This window comes from Rhamphochromis sp. 'chilingali' (genome assembly GCF_963969265.1).
Source record: "Rhamphochromis sp. 'chilingali' genome assembly, chromosome: 9".
Lineage (NCBI taxonomy): Eukaryota > Metazoa > Chordata > Actinopteri > Cichliformes > Cichlidae > Rhamphochromis > Rhamphochromis sp. 'chilingali'.
In genome coordinates this window covers 20,578,288-20,598,780 of record NC_137936.1, presented here as the reverse complement: position 1 = coordinate 20,598,780, position 20,493 = coordinate 20,578,288, and the positions used below count along the sequence as shown (strand labels likewise).

The window sequence follows — 20,493 nt, the reverse complement described above, 5'->3', positions numbered from 1 at the left end:
GTTTAACTTACACATGAGGATGACAAACAGAAGGTGTCCAGCCATGATGAAGAAGATTACTGTGACTGTGCAGAACACATCTGAAAGTCTGACTTTGTAAAGGCTGATGTTCCAGTTTAAGGAACGTCACAGGAAAACCACAGCAACAATGAACGCTTTTACACAGCGGAGCAAATGAATGTGAACAGCCCTTTGAAACTACTTATGAGTTTTATTTAGATCAAAGAACAAGAAAGGAAGTGAAATAAAGACAAGCATGAGTACATTTGTGTCATTTCTGTTGCTATGGGCTTAGTTTCCCAGATGTCTGTCCTAGCCTGTTTGGCGCCCTGGGCGAACACTCCCTCTGGCGCCCCCCCCCCCCCCCCCCCCCACACACACACACACACACAGACAAAACATATTTAAGGATTGTACATTAACATAAAGCTGTTGTACACACACACACACACATATGAAGAGAGAGAGAGTATGCATAGTATGCAAACGGCTACCAAACAGCCATCATAATTCGTCATACAATGAGAACAGGACAAATCAACAATTGACAAGGACTAATTAATATTAAAATCTGTAACATAATGCATTGTTTGAAGTTGAGTCTGTTACTGTTGCTATTTTTACCATTTCTTCTTGCAACAACTGTAACGCACATAATTTCCTTAGGGATTAATAAAGTATTCTGATTCTGATTGTTTCAGGATGACCTGCCATTATCCATTGACATCTGCTTACCTGCATCTTTTGCTCGTTTCTCCTCCTCTTCTTTTCTCTTTTTTTCTAAACTGAGGACCTGATGGCTTTGAACTTTTCTTGTCCGTCTTCCATTGGTTTTAATTTTGCGCTCCAGTATGAACACCCATCCCTCAACCCAAGGATCACCACAACATGATCTAACACACCTAAACCTTAGTTCACAGATTCACTTTGTCTAGGGTGCATTTCTGAGATTTCACACAACCCAGGATTCAAATCATGGACTTGGATTTACAACATTATAAATGAAATGTGCTCTATTTGGAAGCAGCCGGCCCCCTCCCCTTTCGACGGGTTGTGTGTGAGACTTTAAATCATCAAACTGTAAATTTTAAATTGTTATTGATCCCTTTATCCCGAGTCCTAAAGTGTATATTTATTTTCTTACTCTTCTTATATATATTGTTTGTTTACTTGCACTGCTGTAACCGGAGCCTCGTCATCTCGTCTCTCTATATACTGGACTGTAGCGGAGATGAGAATAAAGTTTACTTTGACTTCAGCAGCAAGCAGGCGCACCGAGGGCTCTCGCGCTCACTTTTCGTGTATAGAATTTCGAAAAAACATCGGTGCAAATTATAAGTCTGTATCTGTCTGGTGTTTTCGTGTTTGTTGGTTTGTTTTTATTTTGTTTTATTTTGCGAGTTGGTTATTAGATGCTGCTCCAGCCGGTCAGAGAATCCCCCGCCGCCCCGCCCTCTCCTCTCTGCGCCACAAGCAGCAGGTGCACCTCGCAGACGAAGGGCGCCCTTACTCCCAGGAAATGGGCGATAGAAAACCGATCGGTGCCTATGCCATTCCCAATATGCGCTGGCTGACGTCGGGGCAGCATGAGTACGAGCATTTTTTTTTTTTTTTTTGCCGATGCCCGTGATGCCGCCCCCCACCACGATGCCGCCCCGGGGAACCGCCCGTGTCGCCCGTATCAAAAACCGCTACTGTCTGTGTGGCAACATGTGGCAGTAAAGAGCTCAAGAGTTTTAATAACAGGGACACCATCATGGGAATTTAACCAAGAGAATATTTATTTCAAACCAGTACAAATAACACACAGTTATACTTGATTAAGACCTTAAGAAGTTATTTTTTCTAATATTCATTTTAAAAATATTCACACATGTTTGAATCCCAGTTCAGTATTGTGGTTTTCCTGTAAGCAGAGGTCCAGGGAATTACTTTACCTCGAATGTACATCTCAGTTTTACACACACTGTTACTACAGTGCAGTTCAAACCAGGGCTGCACTGACAACCACTAACCACTGAAGAGAAAGTCTCCACCGTTACAGCCCAGCTACGGCCACTTTAGGCCCTCAGCTCTGGTCAAAGCAAAAGCAACAAAAACAAAAAAGTAACCCCTACTGTTCCTAACCCAGATACAAAAGCAGCCTCCTGCCAGTGTCTAACAAATATTTCATAGAATAAAATACAAAAGTGGAAAAGGGTCATTACTTGGATACACTATATGCAAAAAAAATAGTTTCAGGAAAAATGCTGTGCAAAAATTTTGAGCCAAACACAGATAGCAATTTGACATTAACCAGGCAGAATATATCCAATTACAAAATGTTGTGCTAACATTGATTAGAACAAAAACACGGTTTCAATCTTAACTTGCAGCTTCTGCAGAATACAGTTTGTTCAAGGGACAAAAAACATTTCCAGTACTGACAGAGTGACAGTGGGCATTTGGTTCCATTACTGAAAATAAAATAATAAGCATCATCAATGTGCCTGCAGCATGCTGTAGGTCATGTCCTGTGAGACTGGTACAGCTGGTTTCTCAGCGATGGTGGCGTATGGATGATAAATATCAAACTAGAAAAGAAAGAACACAGCTGTGTGAGTCATTTACGTCTCGCATCTTCAAAGCCAAATAACAAACATCTTAATTACTGAAACTTTGTCTCACTTACATCTTGATCTTTCCTTTCTTGTTTATTCAGTTTCTCAGCACCTGCAATTAAAAGAATCACAAACTAAAACTGCTGTTTTAGACAGATACAAAGTGCAAGAAGAACTGAAGTAATACAGTTTTGTTCTATTCCTGCACAAATATGACCTGGTGTACTTCCCCATGTACTGAAGGGCATACACCACATGTTACTGTCATTTCACTATTTTTTTTTTCTTTAAGAGGACCTGAAACATTGGGATCTTTTGTTGGTGTTTTTCATGCAACAGATAAAAGCAACAATGTAACTGAAAGATTTGCTTTTTCATTGGTGCAACTCTTTAAATGATATAGTATTCACTTTTTCATACTTTGAAAGAAACACAGCAACTAAACAACTAAACCTGCAGATAAACTGAGGAAGAGTTGGGAGTTCACCTTGTAATCGGAAGGTTGCTGGTTCGAGCCCCGGCTCGGACAGTCTCGGTCGTTGTGTCCTTGTCATTGTCTCGGTCTCAAGACACTTCACCTGTTGCCTACTGGTGGTGGTCAGAGGGCCCGGTGGCGCCAGTGTCTCTGTCAGTGCGCCCCAGGGTGGCTGTGGCTACAATGTAGCTTGCCATCACCAGTGTGTGAATGGGTGGATGACTGGATGTGTAAAGCGCTTTGGGGTCCTTAGGGACTAGTAAAAGCGCTATATAAATACAGGCCATTTACCATATTGTACATTCTCTATATAGCAGTAGGGACTGCAGGGATTAGGGACACTGAGGGTCCTGCAGCACCCCCTGGTGGATGGTGGATGTCCACAAATATAATTAAAAACTGTGTAGTTGTGTGTTATGTTACAAGGTCTTTGCAGATAAAGTGCTGCCATATTGAACTACTTTTCAAACACGTTTCATCAAACATGCATAACAATGTACAATTTACAACATTTATATAAATATTAGAGGTGCAACGATACTCGTATCGATATTGAACCGTTCGATACAGTGCTTTCGGTTCGGTACGCATATGTATCGAACAATACAAAATTTTTAATTTAATTTATCAACTTTTCTTCTGACGATGCTGTCTGTGTTGAGCGCTCAGTGGATCTGCGCTCGACAGTGCAGCCTAGGCGGAGTAGTCGAACGCAGATTCACTGAGTGCAGGGCAAGCTAGCGAGACAGAAGTTAAGCTCTGGTTGCAACATGGCAAATTGAACCTCCCCCACCCTCATTCAGATGTGGCGTTTCGAACCAATTTGGTTTTCATGTGAAGTATGACCCTGAAGGTAAGCGCGTCATGGACTAAAGTAAAACAGTATGTCGGATGTGCCACGCAATGCTCAATTACATGGGTGGGAACCAGGGCTGGACTGGGACAAAAAATCAGCCCGGGCATTTTGACTAGTGACCGGCCCACCATGGTATTATAGGAAAAGCCATAAAGCCTTTATAATAAACTTAAACCTACACCACCCTCCCTATTCTGGTATTCTAAACGGTCTTTAGCAAAAATATAAAACAACCTAATTTATAATTACATATACCTAACTAATAGGGTTGCCAACTCCCAGCAGAAAAAAAAAAGGGAATCACTCCCCCACCCTCTGTTTCAAGATACTTAATTGACAAAACTGATTTTAATTTAATGCACATATCAAACAAATGCACAGAAATCTATTATTTTTCTCCTGTAATCAAATAGATTCAACATCTTTCTTCAACAGAATTGCAGACTCCACAGATGGTACCTTCCCAAAGGAAAGAATACTATAACTTACTAGGGTATATACTAGACTTAATATTTACTGAATACAATAATGTATTTCTATACATTTTACATCAGATGAAAACTTTGGTTGTAAGATTCAGATAAATATTTATTAAAAGCTAGACATTTTAAATGAGAATAAGAAAGAAAAGTATGGATTCTGGTGTTATTTGTCTCTCAGAAACAGTTCGTTTCTTCCCTTCAACTCATCCATGTCACCTAAAATGTAAACCTGTTTCTCCATCACCTGTTCAGCTCTGATGATTCAGTAAGAACATCTCCTGGTTTCATCTTCATGTTTCCCTCTTACCACATATCCAAACCGATATCATGACCAGCAGCTTTACAGCTGTGGCTCCAACGAACATCAGCTGATACTTGAAATTAACATTAAATAAATTCTACCGACAGCTGATCAAGCTTAAACGTGCTGCTGTTGTTTAGCGCGACATCTGCTGGTTCCCTCTTTCTGGAGAGAAAAGCCGATCAGCTGATCATTGATCAGTTTCATGACTGAATTAGCAATTTTCTAGCTGAAGTAGTGATGAAATCGTGTTCCTTTTCACCTCAACTTTAAATTTCGACCTCCTCTGCTGTAACTGGTCAAGCCCAGAGTCGATCATGACCAACTGGCCAATCCACCACCATTCATTTATATCGTTAAAAAAAAGAAAGAAATAAAACCCCATCGGCCCATAAAAATGAAAAATTACGAGTGGCCCACCGGGCAAATGCCCGGTATGCCCGATGGCCAGTCCAGCCCTGGTGGGAACTAGTGTGTTAGCGCAGTTAGCTCGTTAACGTGTTGGCCTTCCAGCCCCACGCACGGGGTGATCCGCGGTAGCTCGTTAACGGAGATTTGCCGTGTTGTGGCGTTAACGTCATTTCAACGAGATTAACACTGACAGCACTAGTGGGAACACAACGAATATGACTGCACATTTACTCCGACATCATCCTAGCACAAAGACAAGTGGAAACAGACAAAAACAACAAGCACGCATGCTACAAACTTTACCCGAGTCATTTAGACAGCCGTTAGCACATGATTCTCCTTATGGGGACCTGATTTGTTTAATATGCTACTGAGAATATAGCCCAGAAGAAGCGGATAGTATAGCTTTTATTTTGGAAAGAGCCATTTCGCTGTAATAAACTCTCTTTTCCAAAGATGAGTGACTTCTCCATCAGATAGATTTATTATTTTATACCTTTCTTGTTTCAGCAACATTAAATTTAAAAACTGTACTTTTGAGTTAAAATATATATTTATAATTTTAATAAATGACAAATTAAAAAGGCATGAAAAAAAATTTTTGTATCGAAAAAATATCGAACCGTGACACCAAAGTATCGAACCAAACCGAACCGTGAATTTTGTGTATCGTTGCACCCCTAATAAATATCTATTTTCATATTGCTGTTGAGGTACCCCCAGTTTTCACACATGTCATCCTTTCAAAACCCCCTGCCTCCACATAAAACATGTTCCCACAGCTGTGGTATAATAATATAATTACAATATTGAAATTTGTCTTCCACCCTGCACTACAGTGTTTAAGTAGGTGTAAAACAAAAAGGAAAATAAAAATAAATGAATAAATAAAAACAGCTCACCGGTAGCACAGCTGGCGTCAGGTATTGAAGTGATCACACTGTAGGCTCCATCATCACCTTCAGGTAACTTTATGCAGCAGGAAAGAGGACATTAAATGAGAAAATCCATTAATAATACATTAAAGTTAAACTACCCTTAAACCTCTTGCATTTCAATTTTTGAATGTTTTGTTATATTAGTGTAGAATTTGACAAACATTTTAGTTTATTTACCATTCTTCCAGGGTCAATATTTGTCATGCACACAAAGTCATCTGCAGCAGTAGGTAAATCATAAAGCTCAGTTAACAAGTGTATAAATACTGTCCTAATATTGTATAAATCAACAACACATTGATGCTGCAACTGAATTAATTCAGTACCTTGGATGCTGGTTCTTGTCCTAAACATAAAAAAGAAAAATTAATTTAAAAATTAAACAAAAATCATATAAATGTTGAATATTCTCCATAGACCAATCGTATTACTCTGTTTGGTTACTACTTTAAAGACTGTTTTTTGATACAGGAAAGTGAATGGACTTTCTGCCCTGAAGTGCCCCGCTGCCCCTGAGCAAGGCATTTAATCCACAACTCTTCCAATAATTCTGTTTAGTTGCAGAATAAGAAAATCTAAAGTCAGTAAGTTTAACTTCCGTCTATACAAGTGATAACAAAATAATACTTGCTGAAAACAGGTTTCTTGCCTCTTTAGAGAATATCCTTCTGGAATAAACAGCAATAAAGAAGTGACAGTTAGTCTGCTGGGGTCAGATCAGCTTTACAGCCATTAATTACAAACTGACAAGCTCTGATTCAGTGAGACGTCTGTGAAACAGAAGAGCCTCTAACAACAAATCTGACTACAAAACTGCTTTTAAGAAGAAGACACTGTAGTCGGTATTAATCCACTGAGTGTGAAATGTTAATATTACACTCTAACTATCAAATACATCTGCATGATTTTACATAATAACTGATTGAGATCTCACCAGTTCTTCTTTTAGATCTGAAAACTGCCAGTACCAATAAGATGGCACCCACAGTTACACCAGAACCAACGACGACCAGCACAACAGTCAGTGTCCACATTCCTGTTTAGGAAACCACAAACACATCTCATCTCTAACTGAAAAAGAGATTAATGTGTGTTCTGATTTATTATTAACTATTGTCACAAATAAAACATCAGTAATTTAATTACCTGATGGTGAGATGACAGAAGTGGGAGAAGTGGAAGCACTGAAATTGCTGAGACTCGATTCTGCTGTAAAAGCACCAGAAATGTTTAAGATCTAAGATTTAAGAAGTGATGTGTGATGATCAGAGTTAATATTCACGTGAATTGTATGTCGTACCTGTGGTCAAGGTAAATGATGATTTTGTGTTTGTTTTTCTTGAAACTTCTTCTACAATGTTTAGAATAAAAGCATATTTAAAAACTAAACAAAACAATATATTACACCAAAGCTCCATGTCTCTGCTTTGAGGAGGATTGCATTAATAAAGAAAAATCAATAAATTCTGATTAAATAACGCTACAATGCATAAAACCTCAGTAATTTAGTTACCTGACGATACGTCCACAGTACTGGTAGAAATGGAAGCCCTGGGTGTCATGAGACTTGATTCTGCTGCATAAATACACAAAAAATGTTAAAGACTTTATTTATAGTGATTGTGTGATTGAGTTATCAAGTCATTTTGAACTAATAATCAAAAGTATTATCACATTAATGACTATTTCTTTCCCAGCAGTATTGTTAGTTAATCAGTCGATCCACTGCTTTGTTCCAAATTCTAATATTTTGTTTATTGTTGTAAATTTAGTGCAGACATAATATGAGTGCAAATGTCTGGAGATGCTGAATAGTTCTTGTCTTTGTGTCCCTCTGGTGGTTATTTTTGTTGTTACACTCAAAACAGTACTTCTAGTTTTCTTGGTCAGCAGTCACAGGAACAATAATTAAGCTAAGAGAATTTAATGATTACAACTTTTGTTATACAGATAAGAGAAATCATGTAGGTTTTGCTCTGATAAAAATGTGTTGGTTTCTTTATTTTCCCTGTGTTATTTCAGTTTTAGAAATCCCCGTACCTCAGGGGAACAAAATAGCAGTAGAGACCAGACAGTAGACAGTCGTAATTATAATAGAAATCAAGTTAATGTAACTTCTGTGCCTGACTGTGTGAGTATGTTCACTGTGCGTCTAACTGGAAAACTGATGCTAACTCTGAGGACAGAATTACTTCAGTAAATATTTTGTAATTTCAGCCACAAAAAGAAAAAAACTGTTGTCACTCTACTTAGTTCCTCTACTTTTACACGAACAGGCTCTTTCTTTACCTGCAGGAAGTTACAAATTTATGATGAAAAAAAACATTGCTAAATTAATGGCTCAGCTGCTCAGAAGCACATTTTAGCAAATGTTTATGCTTATGTCTGAATTTTTGATGCATACCTAACAATCTTACCACTCAAAAATCGTCACATGTTTTGACTACAGAGGTGGCACTAACTGTAAGGCTGACGCTAACTATTTAAATGTGCTATCAACAATTGTCACACAAAACACATCAGTTACCTGACTTAGACGGTGAGTTCACAGAAGTGGTAGAGGTGGAAGTATTTTGCTGCGGTTTTGCTGCATAAATCCACAAACATGTTTAAGATCATTTTAAGAAGTGGTGTGAAAAAAAGAAGTGATCTGGATTGATATTTAAATGTACTCTGTGTCCTACCTGTGGCTGTGGTAGATGTTGACTTTGTGGTGGTCGCTCTTGATTCTGCTTTTCACAACAGAGTAAAAGAAGACAAATAAATCAACATGACATGTTTTTTTCCTTTCACACAGTCATTTTAAAAGAAGCAATTTTGGAACTAAAAACAAATTTACTGTCACAGTACTGCAGCATTTCCACCCTAAATGCAAGGTTGAGTTAATCAGTCATCCCCCACTTTGTTTCAAACTGAAATATTTGGGGACCTGTTTTAAAATATAAAATTAGTTTTTACCTCCACCTTTACTCTGAGTCTTTACTGAAAATGTTTTATATGTCTGTTAAATATTTATCGTTCTCGTCTTTGTATTTCTCTGGTGCTTGGTGCCTGTGGTGTTGCACTCAACAGTCACATGGACAGAGTTAATTATTAAGCCAAGAAGAGAAATTATTGGAATCATGGTATTATTGTTATTCTATTAATAAAAGGTCTCTAAGATGAGACCTTTTATTATCATTCAGTGGTCAAAGAAAGGACAGAGCCAGTGGACACTGTGGATTTATTATCAGCTCAGCTATCAACGCAAATCTCTCTAACTGTGACTCTGGGGACAGTGAGCAGTTTCTTTGCACAGGAAACATTTGACACTGAAAGCTGATGTGTATTTTTTATTTTTTTTTTGTTATTGTTGTTGTTGTTTTATATGTAAAGCAGTTACTGTTTCTTATCTCTTATTAGCAATAAAAAAGTAAAGTATTTCTGTTATGGGTGTAAGAGCCAACATCTCTCAGTGAAGGCTGATATTTTTCATTTATCAAGTTATTAATGGTTTTACTTTGGAAAATTAAAGCAGTGCTTTTCTGTTAATCTTATTCAGCATTTTTATTTCAGAAATCAAAAAATACTCTATAGAAGTGAGGATGAAAAACAGTAGTTTTGTATTTATTTACAAACAGATTTAATGATGAATCCTCCCCAGGTGTATCAGAATTAAAATGGCCACTGCCAGTGGCGGACTCCCTCAGACATCGGTGCGTTGGTGGTTCTTTGTGTCCGGGGATGGGCATCCAGGTACACACCGGCTCACTCCTTGGCGGCCGCTTATCGGGGCCTGGAGCCTGGGGCTCGGTCGGGCCACTTCAGAGGTGGGGTGCCCCCGGCCTCTCGGCCTGGGGCTCGGTCACTCAGGCACAGCTGGCTGCCGGCGGAGCTCATGGGCGCGTCACTGCAACTCCCCCTGGCTTCTGCTCCGCGGCTGCTGAGTGAACCCTCATCTGGGACTCTCCTCAGCTCTTTCTGGGACAGTGGCGCGGCTGCCCCTCTGTTGGTCTTCCTTGGTCTCTTGTGTTCTGGGGGCCTCTGGATGTCTGGAGTTTTGATCTCCTCCATACCTGCTTCATGCCCTGGAGGACAGGGCTGTGGCCCCCCCACACCCTCTAGCAGATCATTACATGAAGGAACCTTTTAAAGAAACAAGCGCGTCCATGCTCACAGGTGTACACACGGGTGATCACACCCACAAACTACACCCCTTTTGGCTCCTACCTCAAAGCACACTGTGTTCTGCTGATCTTATGTGCTGCACAATAATGTTTAACATTTAGTATTTACTGTCATATTCCCATATATCATTGTGATGTTGTTTATTCTATTACTCTTGTTCTCTTCTGCTTGTTCTCTTTTTTCTTTCTCAACAGGTGATCCAGGTGATTGATATATGCATTTTTTTTTCTGCCCATTCTGTTGGTTTTTGTTTTTTGCCCTTCTCCCCCGTCCCTCTTCTCAGCTGTTTCTCTTTCCCTCTTTCTTTCTCCCCTTCTTTCCTCCAGTCAAGTCTGTCCCGTATTCAGCAAGTGAAAATAAAATAAACAATAAAAGGTGAATCAAATGGACCATTACGGCAAGGCTGGGATGGTCAGTTTGGTAAAGTAAATCCGTTGGGCATCTTTCTTTGCCTTTAGACAATAATTCTGATGGCAAAAGAGCCAAACGGGACAGGCCAAAAAAAAAAAAAAAAAAAAGAATTAAAATGGCGACATAGTGTTTTATATACTCATTGCACGGATGTGTCCTTGTTGTGGAGTTCAACTGATGATGACTTTCTTTTTCTAATATGCTTAACTCAGATGAACACACTGGGAGCTGAATGAACTTAATATGTTAACATGGTGAGAATTTAATGAATGCACAAAGTACACACAGCTGATGTATCATGGTACATAGAAAAAATCTGGTTAAAACTATTAATAAAAAAAATATTATGGATTTAAAATGATTGAATTGTTTTTACTTACCTGATGTTTTCTTGTTTGAGGTATGGTTTGATTCAGGCTTTTGAAGTTTTGGAACTTCTGAAGTGAAACAGAAACATTAAAAAAAAAAATTGTGTTTTTCCATTTTTCATGTACTCATAACAAAATCACACATTGTCATCTCTACTCATGCCATGCTCTTAGGTCACACTAATTGTGGGACTCAGATTAACAGACTTTTCTATTTCTGATTAATTACTGTCACACATAACCTATCAGTAATTTAGTTACCTGATGGTGGGGTTACAGGAGTGGTATTATTGGAAGCACTGGGATTGCTGAGACTCAGTTGTGCTGCATAAATACATAAAAGGTTTGTTTGTTTTTAATTTAAAGAAAACATTCACAATGTTCTGTATGTTACTTAGATGTATAGTCTGTCTTACCTGTGGTCATGGTACATGGTGACATTGTGCATTCTTTTGCCAAAATATCTAAAAAAAAATTTAAAAAAAGTGTTTATGTATATAAAAATGAATGTGTCTATATTTTGATGGGTGATTTTGTTGGTTGGTTTTCTTGTGTTTGCCTGTGGTGCATTGGGAGTCATCTGCCGGGTATTTAAGGAGCACTGTGACAGCTCTCGGGTGTCGGATTGTTGTCTCGGCCTTAAGTGGTAAATCATCAACCGGCTTCTATGTAGTACTTTGATTTGCACGACATTCACGGATCGTCATCTCTTCTGCTTCACTGCCCAGCCATTCTCAATCTGGAGTTATCCTGGCTAACTCTCCAAGCTACCTCCCTGCTCACCTGCGCTGCCTGGGGTCCACGTCGTCCCCACTTCAATGTCCAGCCTTAAGTACCTCGCCCAAGCCTCTAGTAAATGTGTGGCAAGTAAGCTCTCTAACTTATTCCTTGTGCAGTCTCTCGTAACTCCTTTGCTCCGTTTCTACAGGTCGCTTAACTGCATTTTCTCCTTTCCCCCTCCGGACAGTTTGAGTTCTCTGTTCAGACAGAACTGTCATGTTTGTTAAACTGAACTACAAACATTAATCGAAATGTTTGTAGTCCCAGATTTAAACCTAGTGGGGAGTCCCACTAGGTTTAAATCTGGGACTCTCCACCATTTGACCTTAGAACTGAAGAAGCTTCTCGGATGAGAGGTGAAACGTCTTCAAGCAACTTAAAGAAGTCCAGACGCTTTTCTTTGCAAGCTCCTTTGACTACGATGACCTGGATGACTGAGAACCTTCACAGACATTAATTGAAATCCTGAAATTCAGGATCTTTTTCAGAGCCAGAGTATACACTAAGTGACTGCAGAGATGAGGTTTTCATAAAACACCTATAAAACATGAAATTAACAAAAATACACAGCAGTCTTTAATAATAAACTCATTCATTTAGAAACTGCATTTTGTGACTACTTGTGTTTTCTTTGTCTAATATTTACATTTGTTTGAAAAATAGGAAAACAGGAAGGTTTTTACACCACTGTATGTCTTTGTAAACTACCCCTTCTTGGGAAATGACAACAATTATTGAATATTAAAAACAGATGAGATCTGTGTAGGAGATCAGAGGGTTGTAACCAAGTAGAATATTAATGATTTCATGTCAACCTCAGCTGCAGCCTTGCTCACCACTAGCACATGCTGGGCTCAATGCTCAACATTGTTAATATTTACAACGCTTACAAAATGGCTTACTAAGAGTTTAATCATAGCTGAACTGTGACTTTATTCACATCTTCTGGCACAGCTGCACTCTTATAACCACCAGTTCCAATAATTTTGAATTTTTTTTTTCAAATAAATTCAAATAATTTTGAATTTTAATGGACAAACAGGCTGAAATTCAATAAACTGAACAGAATTCAGTCAAATTAATCAGATCAACTACAAGAAAAGATGGAATAATTATACAGCGACTAAGGCACACTTTGTAAAGTTATGTCAACTTCAACATTCAGTAGCAGTTTATTTAATTAATGTTTTATTAATTTCAAAAGTAGCATCATATACACTAAAACAGGTTATGCTATGTTTCTCTTTGACTTACCTGTCATGTTGTATCGATCACTGCGAGGTGACAAAGACTTGGGTTCACTTTCCAAACTGTAATCACAGCTGGCATCCTTTTGTTGAACAAGAAGTAGATGCTTCAAAAAATCAGCAACTGGGACATAAAACTGGCAGAACCTCTGTTTGGTTTTTCTCCTGCTTTCCTTGGAGACAGTTTGATTTAGGACTGGACGACTTGCTTCTCCAAAGTACAAATTACATCTTGTATCATTTTTCACAGATCCAGGCAGAGAGCATGTGATGAGAACATATTCTCCATTAAAATGCTGAACGCTCATCTGTGGTGTTTGACCTACATGAAGATCAATGCAGTATCATTAGATATCAGTCACATATTCTGCATGTTTTACCAGTACAAAAACGACGACAGCGGTGATAATCACAACTGTCCTACTATAACACTCAGTCATCATATTTTACAACTGACGTTAACATTTTCGATCCCCTGAAATTTCTTTTAACACCACATGGAGGCTGAAATGTATTTTACATGTATTCGACGAATCAGTAAAATTTGACATTCAGCCTTCTCAGATGATGCGTGAGAAACACATGTTGAACTGGTTAAATATCAGCTGGACCATCACATCATGTCTGTTAATATGAACACACAGAAAGGTGTAACTGAAATCCATCATAATTTTATCATAACAGGTTTTTATATGAAATACAAACAGTGATTCTGTATCAGGTTTTTGTATCTGCAAATTTAGCTCAGTGTAGTAGGCTAGATGTTTATAACCAGAGACCTGCAAAGTAATAACTGACAACAACTGTAATTAACTTTAACATACTCTCCTAAACATGAAGCACTGTCCACCAGATTCCTGCTAAAGGTAATTGTATGATAAATGATCTAATAACAGGAAGAAGAGTCTCTTACTTTGTATGGTGATGGAGGATGTGTCACTGTGCGGTGAAGGAGAATTCACAGCTCCATATTTCACTGTGTAAAAGCATCTGACTTTGACCTCAGCAGGTGATCTCTGATATGACATAAACAGCAGTTCAGTTCCTGTCAGTGTCTGTAGACACGAGTTGCCTTTGTTACTTTGTTGCTCCCCAGTATAAAAATAACAGTGATGAACTGAGGCAGATGCTGGTGGCTGACAGTGTAATGTGACTGAGTCAGTCTCTGAGATCACTGATGTGCTCACTGTCAGTGTTGGTGGAAGAAGAGCTGAAAGATTAAAGGGAAATACATGTATCAAATATCTAAAAGGTTATTATGGCAACACTCTGAATGAGAGAGATTTGTTGTAAACAAACAGTGTGTGAAAACTTTGTTTGGTTATTTGCAGACTGTATCAGTTCATATGATGCTAAAAGAACAGTTTGAAATTAAAACTGTAAATTGCAGACTGACCTTGGACTTGATACTCATGAGAGGAAGCTGTCAGAAATAACATGTCTAACAAGGGAAATACATGCATGTGTTAATAACTGGATATGAACACATATGTAACATTTAAACAATTAAACTGTTAAAGCTTGAGTTAGTTCTTGCTCAGAGTCTGTATAAATGCAGATTTAATCCAACAAGAACAATAGTTTCTCAATAAACTAACCTGCATAGAATCACCAGCCATGAAAAATGTAGGTAATTTGCAAAGATGACCCTGAGTTCATTTATGGTGAAATCTACAGAGAATTAACTTACTCATGAGGATGGCAAACAGCAGGTGTCCAGCCATGATGAAGCTGAATACTGCAACAGCCAAATTAAACAGACTGATTGTTATTTTGCAGCACTTGTTCAAACTAAAAAGACAGGAAGCAACAGCACTGAACAACAGCCAAAGACCACAACGATGCAGCTTTCGAAAGTACCCGTACATGTTTTACTGAGAAACAAAGAACCACAGCAGAGGGGTGAAAAGAAGCTAATGAGAAGAGCACATTTGAGCATCATTTACTTTGAATTTGTGTGGGTTAAAGGCCTCACTATCTGCACACATGCATCACTTGCATTTATTTTCTTTTTCTTTTCTTTTTTTTTTTCTTTTTTTTTCTTTTTTTTGTGTCCCGTTTGGATCTTTAGCCATCAGAATTGTTGTCTTAAGGCCAAGAAAGATGCCAAGCGGATTTATTTTACCAAGTGGATCATCATGGCCTTGCCATATTGGTCCATTTGATTGACCTTTATTATAATTATGAATTTATTTTATTTTCAGTTGCTACAAACGGGATAGACATGACTGGGGGATAGGACAGGGAGAAAGAATGAAAGAAAGAGAGGGAGAGAAAGAAAACCAAAGGGGAGAAGAGACGATGAGAAGGGGGGGAAGAAAGAGAAGAAAAAAAAGAAAAAAAAAACACCTGGGTCACCTGTATGGAGAAAAAAAAACAGAAGAGAAAGCAAACAACAAAGAGCAACATAATAAAAAAAAAGAACGGCACCATCACAATAAACTAGCTAGCAGTAGATATCAGTAGATACTAAATAATAAACGATATTGTGCAGCACGCAAGATAGACAGCGCACAATGTGCTTTGAGGCAGCAGCCAAGAAAGCTGTAGTCCGCGTCTGTGAATACCCGTGTGTACACCTGTGTGCATACCTGTGTGGATCAGCACGCCTGCATTCCAAAGGTTTCTCCATGTAACGATCTGCTAGGGAGTGTGGGGGGAGCCACAGCCCCGTCCTCCAGGGTATGAAGCAGGTATGGAGGAGATCAAAGCTCCAGACATCCAGAGGCTCCCAGAACACACGAGACCAAGGAAGACCAACAGAGGGGCAGCCGCGCCACTTGCATTTATTTTCAAAGCATTGCAACAAATGAAGTATTCACAAGTTAGTTCATAAGACAGTAAAGCGCACATTTTAGCTTTTGTATCTGCTGTTACCTGATAAACCTGTTACCTGATATTCTGCCTCTTTACTGAGCAGTCTAAATGTTTTCTTGCTTCATATATAGATTCATTCAAAGTTTCAGTGATGAGAGGTCAAATCAAATTTAGTTCCTGCCCTTTAGCTCTATTAAATAAATGTATTTATGACAACACTGAAGTCACTATGATGGTTTTTACTGAAATAGAGATTTTTAACACCTCTACAACACATCAAATACATCTGCTTTTGATACAGACAAATGTGCGCACTAAACAACAGCTGAAACGATGTTCAACATTCTCAAAAGTGGGACTCAGCTTTTTCAGTGGGAGAACGATACATTCAGAAAGTGCCGCATTCACTGGAAACACTACATCCAGATGAACAGAATCAACATTTGGTGATTTTCTTACTTGAATGATTGAGTATGCATAAAGATGTTCAACATTGCACTATCAGACTAAGTTTAATTACATCTGCACTCTCGGATAATACTGAAATAATGTTACAATCATGACTACAGACCATGATCGACATGATTTTTTTTACCAACTTGCAACCCAGAGACAATAACAGAGCGCTCTACATATCCAACATTTAAGACATTTCAATCAATGACTCATTGCAAATCATCAGCCTCTTTTTTAAGTAATGTCTGCTTGCTATGTTATTTGTGTTTCTTTTGCTGTATGTCTGAACGCATGGAGACTATATTCATGAAGGTGGAGGAGAAAAGATGCAAAATGGAGCCCACTACATTGTATCTTTTAGGGTTACTGGAGCTGTTGTTTCTCTATGAAATAGACAAAATAGAAATAAAGTCGCATAATGTAATGGTGCATGCTGCATGCAAATTCAATAAATGGATGGAGAACTAATATTAAATGCACAAGTGGTTAATTCATTTTCCCAAGGGACCACATGGGAAATTGGGACTGTTGTGAAGGGCTGCATCAATAAGCTGGACTCAGTTCTGTTTAATACTAATGTTATCCGATTATAAGCTTACCACAAGAGTCCCAGTGTCCTGTGTGGCCCCAGAGGAAAATTCATAAAACATACTCTGAATGGAAAACCCATCATGTCACCACTACATTGTGTTTTCAGAGGAGCCGCGGCTGAGTTTCTGAAGTCCTCAATATAAACATATCAAAGCCATTCTTTGTTTGTAGGCATTTCAAGACCCAAGGCTGAACTCAAGCATGAACTCATCCTCACCTACGCAAACATTTTTACACTCATCACAAGTCTGCCTCTGCAGTCACTGAGCAATCTAAATTTGATTTTGCTTCATATGTAAATTAGATACAAAGTTTCAGTGATGAGTTGTGAGTACAAATTTAGTTCCTGTCCTTTTTCTCTAGGAGGTAATTTTATCTATGAGAACACAGAAGCCACTAAGGCGGTTATTACTAAAGTAAAGATCATTTTCGCACGTCTACAATGTGTGACACGCATCTGCTTTTGACACAGACACAAGTGTGCACACTGAGATAGCAAACAATAGTTGTTCAACATTGTGCTATCAGTCTAAATTTGATGAATTCTGCATTGAGCATTGATATTGTTTCTTAATCAGTTTTGCACCCTCAGATAATATTGAGATAATATTAACAACATGACCGGAGAACTTCAGTAATAAAGCTAAACAGCAACAAAAATAGGGAGCATCTCAAACACTGGCTGATAGCAAACCAGGTGTGTGACCACCCAGAACTCATTTATGTATTTATTTTTGTTGTATATCTTTATGTCTTTGTTCATTTTAATGTTTTATGTGACGTGGCCTGGGACTACAGATATAAATGATCAGTTTTGTTATAACCTGGCATCTTTTAATTTTGGCATACTGATGTACATCAACATGCAATTATCCAGTCAGATAAAGAAAAACATTTCATTTAATCAATACTGAATTCTGACATTGTTTTTTAATCACTTTTGTGGCATTTCAACTCATATTAAAAGGCAAATTACTAACAATACTCAATACTTCAGAGTATTGTACTTCTGTATCTACAGCCAGGATAAATTGTGTAATGATGTTGAAATATATTATCCTTATTAAACTTCTTATTATTCATTTAACTCACGTTAAATACTTTTTAGAATATTTTATTTAGCTTGAAATTATGTCTGGGGAATTTTCTCCTACCTCTGTGATGTCCTGCCTCCATCCAGCCTAGACTGTAGCTTTGAACTGCTTATAGCTAAAGGAAAATTCTCTGTGTAATGCATTTGCACCAACTACAAAAGAAAATACAAAAACACAATGTGAATAAAGCACGTGAAATTTTAGAAACCTGTCAAAAACTAAAAATGATTAAATTCACATCTCAAAAGCTAATTTTGAGCATAACATTTAACCACCTAAAACAGTTTATTTTACTATTACAAATATCATCATAAAGAGGTGCAAAAGGTTGCATAAAGTGCCAAATACAGTCAGCAAAGATATGTATGTGATAAAGTGCGTTTCAGTCCCTGGGTAGGTTGTCTCTTGGTCATAAATCCGTGATTTTTAAATATTATTCCCAAAATCTCGATCAGCCAATTAAAGCATACGTCACTGTCGTCACACCGTCAAGTTTAATCATTATTTAACATTGATCCGACATTTATTTAGGTCTGAGATTTCAGTCTCAGCCACAACGACGATTCAAATAAAAAGGCAGCGTTGTTTTAATGTCGCCTTGCTATCTGTGCATTTGAAGCACTGCTTGGGTGTTTTGACACCGGATGAGGTGACAGGATTCAGTGATAACACATGAAGTTGGATGAATCCGCGGTGGCTTTCAAATCCTAATTTACCACACCTGGTGCGATGCGGTTCACCTGGTCTCATTATACCGGAAACAACTGCATAAAAACGGAGACAGTTGCCAAATAAAAGGAGAGTACGCATATTTTAAGACTTTAGCTTGTCTGCCTTTATTGTGTCCTGTTTTTAAATTTAGATTTTAGTGAAATGCCTCCCAAAAGGCCACCAGCATACTCCACTGAGCCGTCTGATTCATCCACAAGCGAGGCGTCGGTGGATGAGAAGCCGGAAAAGAAATCAGGTCTGTGCGCAAAAGGCGAAAGTCTTTAAGATTGAACGAACTTTAAAAATTATATGTAAATTTACTCTGCGTAGATGCTGCGCCTCATCCATCCACGGCGATCATGGTGAAAGAAGCACTTCAAGCGTTGGACTCGCGCAAAGGGGTTTCATCCCAGGCGATACTGAAGTATATCACAGAAAAATATCCGTCGGTGGATTTGGCGAGGCTGAAGACTTTAGTTCGCAAAAACCTGAAGAAGGGAGTGGAAAATGGGACGCTGGTGAAGCCTGGAAACTCCAGGGCGACAACGGCCACGAGGAGATTTAGGGTAAGAGGTTACATCTGCAGCTGGGTTCAAACGAAGAGTTCAAATGTCAATTACGGGTTTCGTCTTTATTAAGCTTGCACCGAAGCCTAAACCAAAAGCCGAAAACGCAGAGCCCAGTGTGAAGAAGTCTCCAAAAGCAGCCAAGGATGGAGCCAAGAAGCCCAGGAAAGCGGGTATGAATGACCGTTAAACCTCGAGTGAGCAGTAATTTAAGCTGTTACTCGGTGTCAACTCGTCATTTCTTACAGGTGCCACAAAGAAGAAAGACGCTGCAAATGGACAAACAAAGTCCAAAGAGGTGAGCGGACGCAAGTTTGGCTTTAGATGAGAAGTTGGGAAGTTGACTCTTCATGTATTTAAGAATGTGGATGAATCTCATGGTAATTTACATCTATATTCATGGTCAGAATGTTACTTTTGCAGAACTATAAATTTCAACAAAATGTACAGCCTCACTAGAGAAAAATCCAAAATTGCACAATAGACTTGAGCATTTATTTTAAGCCAGATGTAGCAAATTTGATGTATTTTATTTACATATGACTTGATTTGGAGTGTGTTTGATCATTTGTCAGATTCATCTTAAAGTGAATTTTCTGGCAATTGCGTTACAATTCAGGCTTTAAGGGGTTAATGGCTTGGTAAAGTGTCCTGAACATGTCAGTTTTCATAGGATCTCTTATTTGTCTGGTAAAGTAGTTTACATTCTCTCCAGTGGTCATAAAATTCTGACATTCAATCTACTGCTGTCTCCTAAATTCCCCTTTTGCCTTTTAGGACTCAAAGCCTCCCAAAAAGTTGAAGGATGAAGAGGCTTCTACATCAAAGGTTGCTCCAGCGAAGAAGCCAAAGGCTAAAAAAGCTAAACCGACTGGGGATGGTGAGGAAACTGCTGACTCGACCAAGACTAAAGCAAAGAAAACAAAGGAGTCAAAGCCTGGAAAGGCCAAGGTTGCCAAAGCGGACAGTAAAGTGGCTTCTAAATCAAGCGGAAAATGAGGGACAAAGTCTGAAGATTGAACTTGTAATTCTAGACTGTTTTTATATCGTTTATCAAATAAATCTAAATTTTTAGCTCGAGTGCATTTCAGTATATTCTAATTACCTTTAATACTGGACTATACAATAACTAACCCCAAGCATTGCAAAAGTATTGAATCTGGCGCCTAATTTACTTCAGACCTTCTGCATTTGTGCTACTGAAGGTCTAACATGTCCTACA

At 38.5% G+C, this 20,493-nt stretch overlaps 2 protein-coding genes across 3 annotated transcripts; one reads left to right on the top strand and one right to left on the bottom strand.

Moving 5' to 3' along the window:
* Nucleotides 1-1,796: 1,796 nt before the first annotated feature.
* LOC308402726 (uncharacterized protein) lies at nt 1,797-13,354 on the bottom strand. Its single transcript, XM_080891800.1, has 16 exons — nt 13,044-13,354; nt 11,426-11,473; nt 11,271-11,333; nt 11,022-11,078; nt 8,748-8,795; nt 8,591-8,650; nt 7,577-7,639; nt 7,364-7,414; nt 7,210-7,272; nt 6,998-7,099; nt 6,713-6,731; nt 6,390-6,409; nt 6,241-6,281; nt 6,028-6,094; nt 2,672-2,712; nt 1,797-2,573 (listed from the first exon to the last, which is right to left on the bottom strand). The coding sequence occupies exons 1-16, from the start codon at nt 13,342-13,344 to the stop codon at nt 2,481-2,483; spliced, it is 1,137 nt and encodes a 378-aa protein (XP_080747926.1). The 5' UTR covers nt 13,345-13,354; the 3' UTR covers nt 1,797-2,480.
* On the top strand, nt 10,032-20,356 carry h1m (linker histone H1M). 2 transcript variants are annotated; one of them, XM_080891802.1, is made up of 7 exons: nt 10,032-10,895; nt 11,738-11,876; nt 18,857-18,961; nt 19,036-19,271; nt 19,345-19,444; nt 19,520-19,569; nt 20,049-20,356. In XM_080891802.1, the coding sequence occupies exons 2-7, from the start codon at nt 11,828-11,830 to the stop codon at nt 20,268-20,270; spliced, it is 762 nt and encodes a 253-aa protein (XP_080747928.1). In that variant the 5' UTR covers nt 10,032-10,895; nt 11,738-11,827; the 3' UTR covers nt 20,271-20,356. The 2 variants fall into 2 exon arrangements, with proteins under 2 accessions (XP_080747928.1, XP_080747927.1); XM_080891801.1 differs by having other exon boundaries at nt 10,032-11,655.
* The last annotated feature ends 137 nt before the right edge of the window (nt 20,357-20,493 follow it).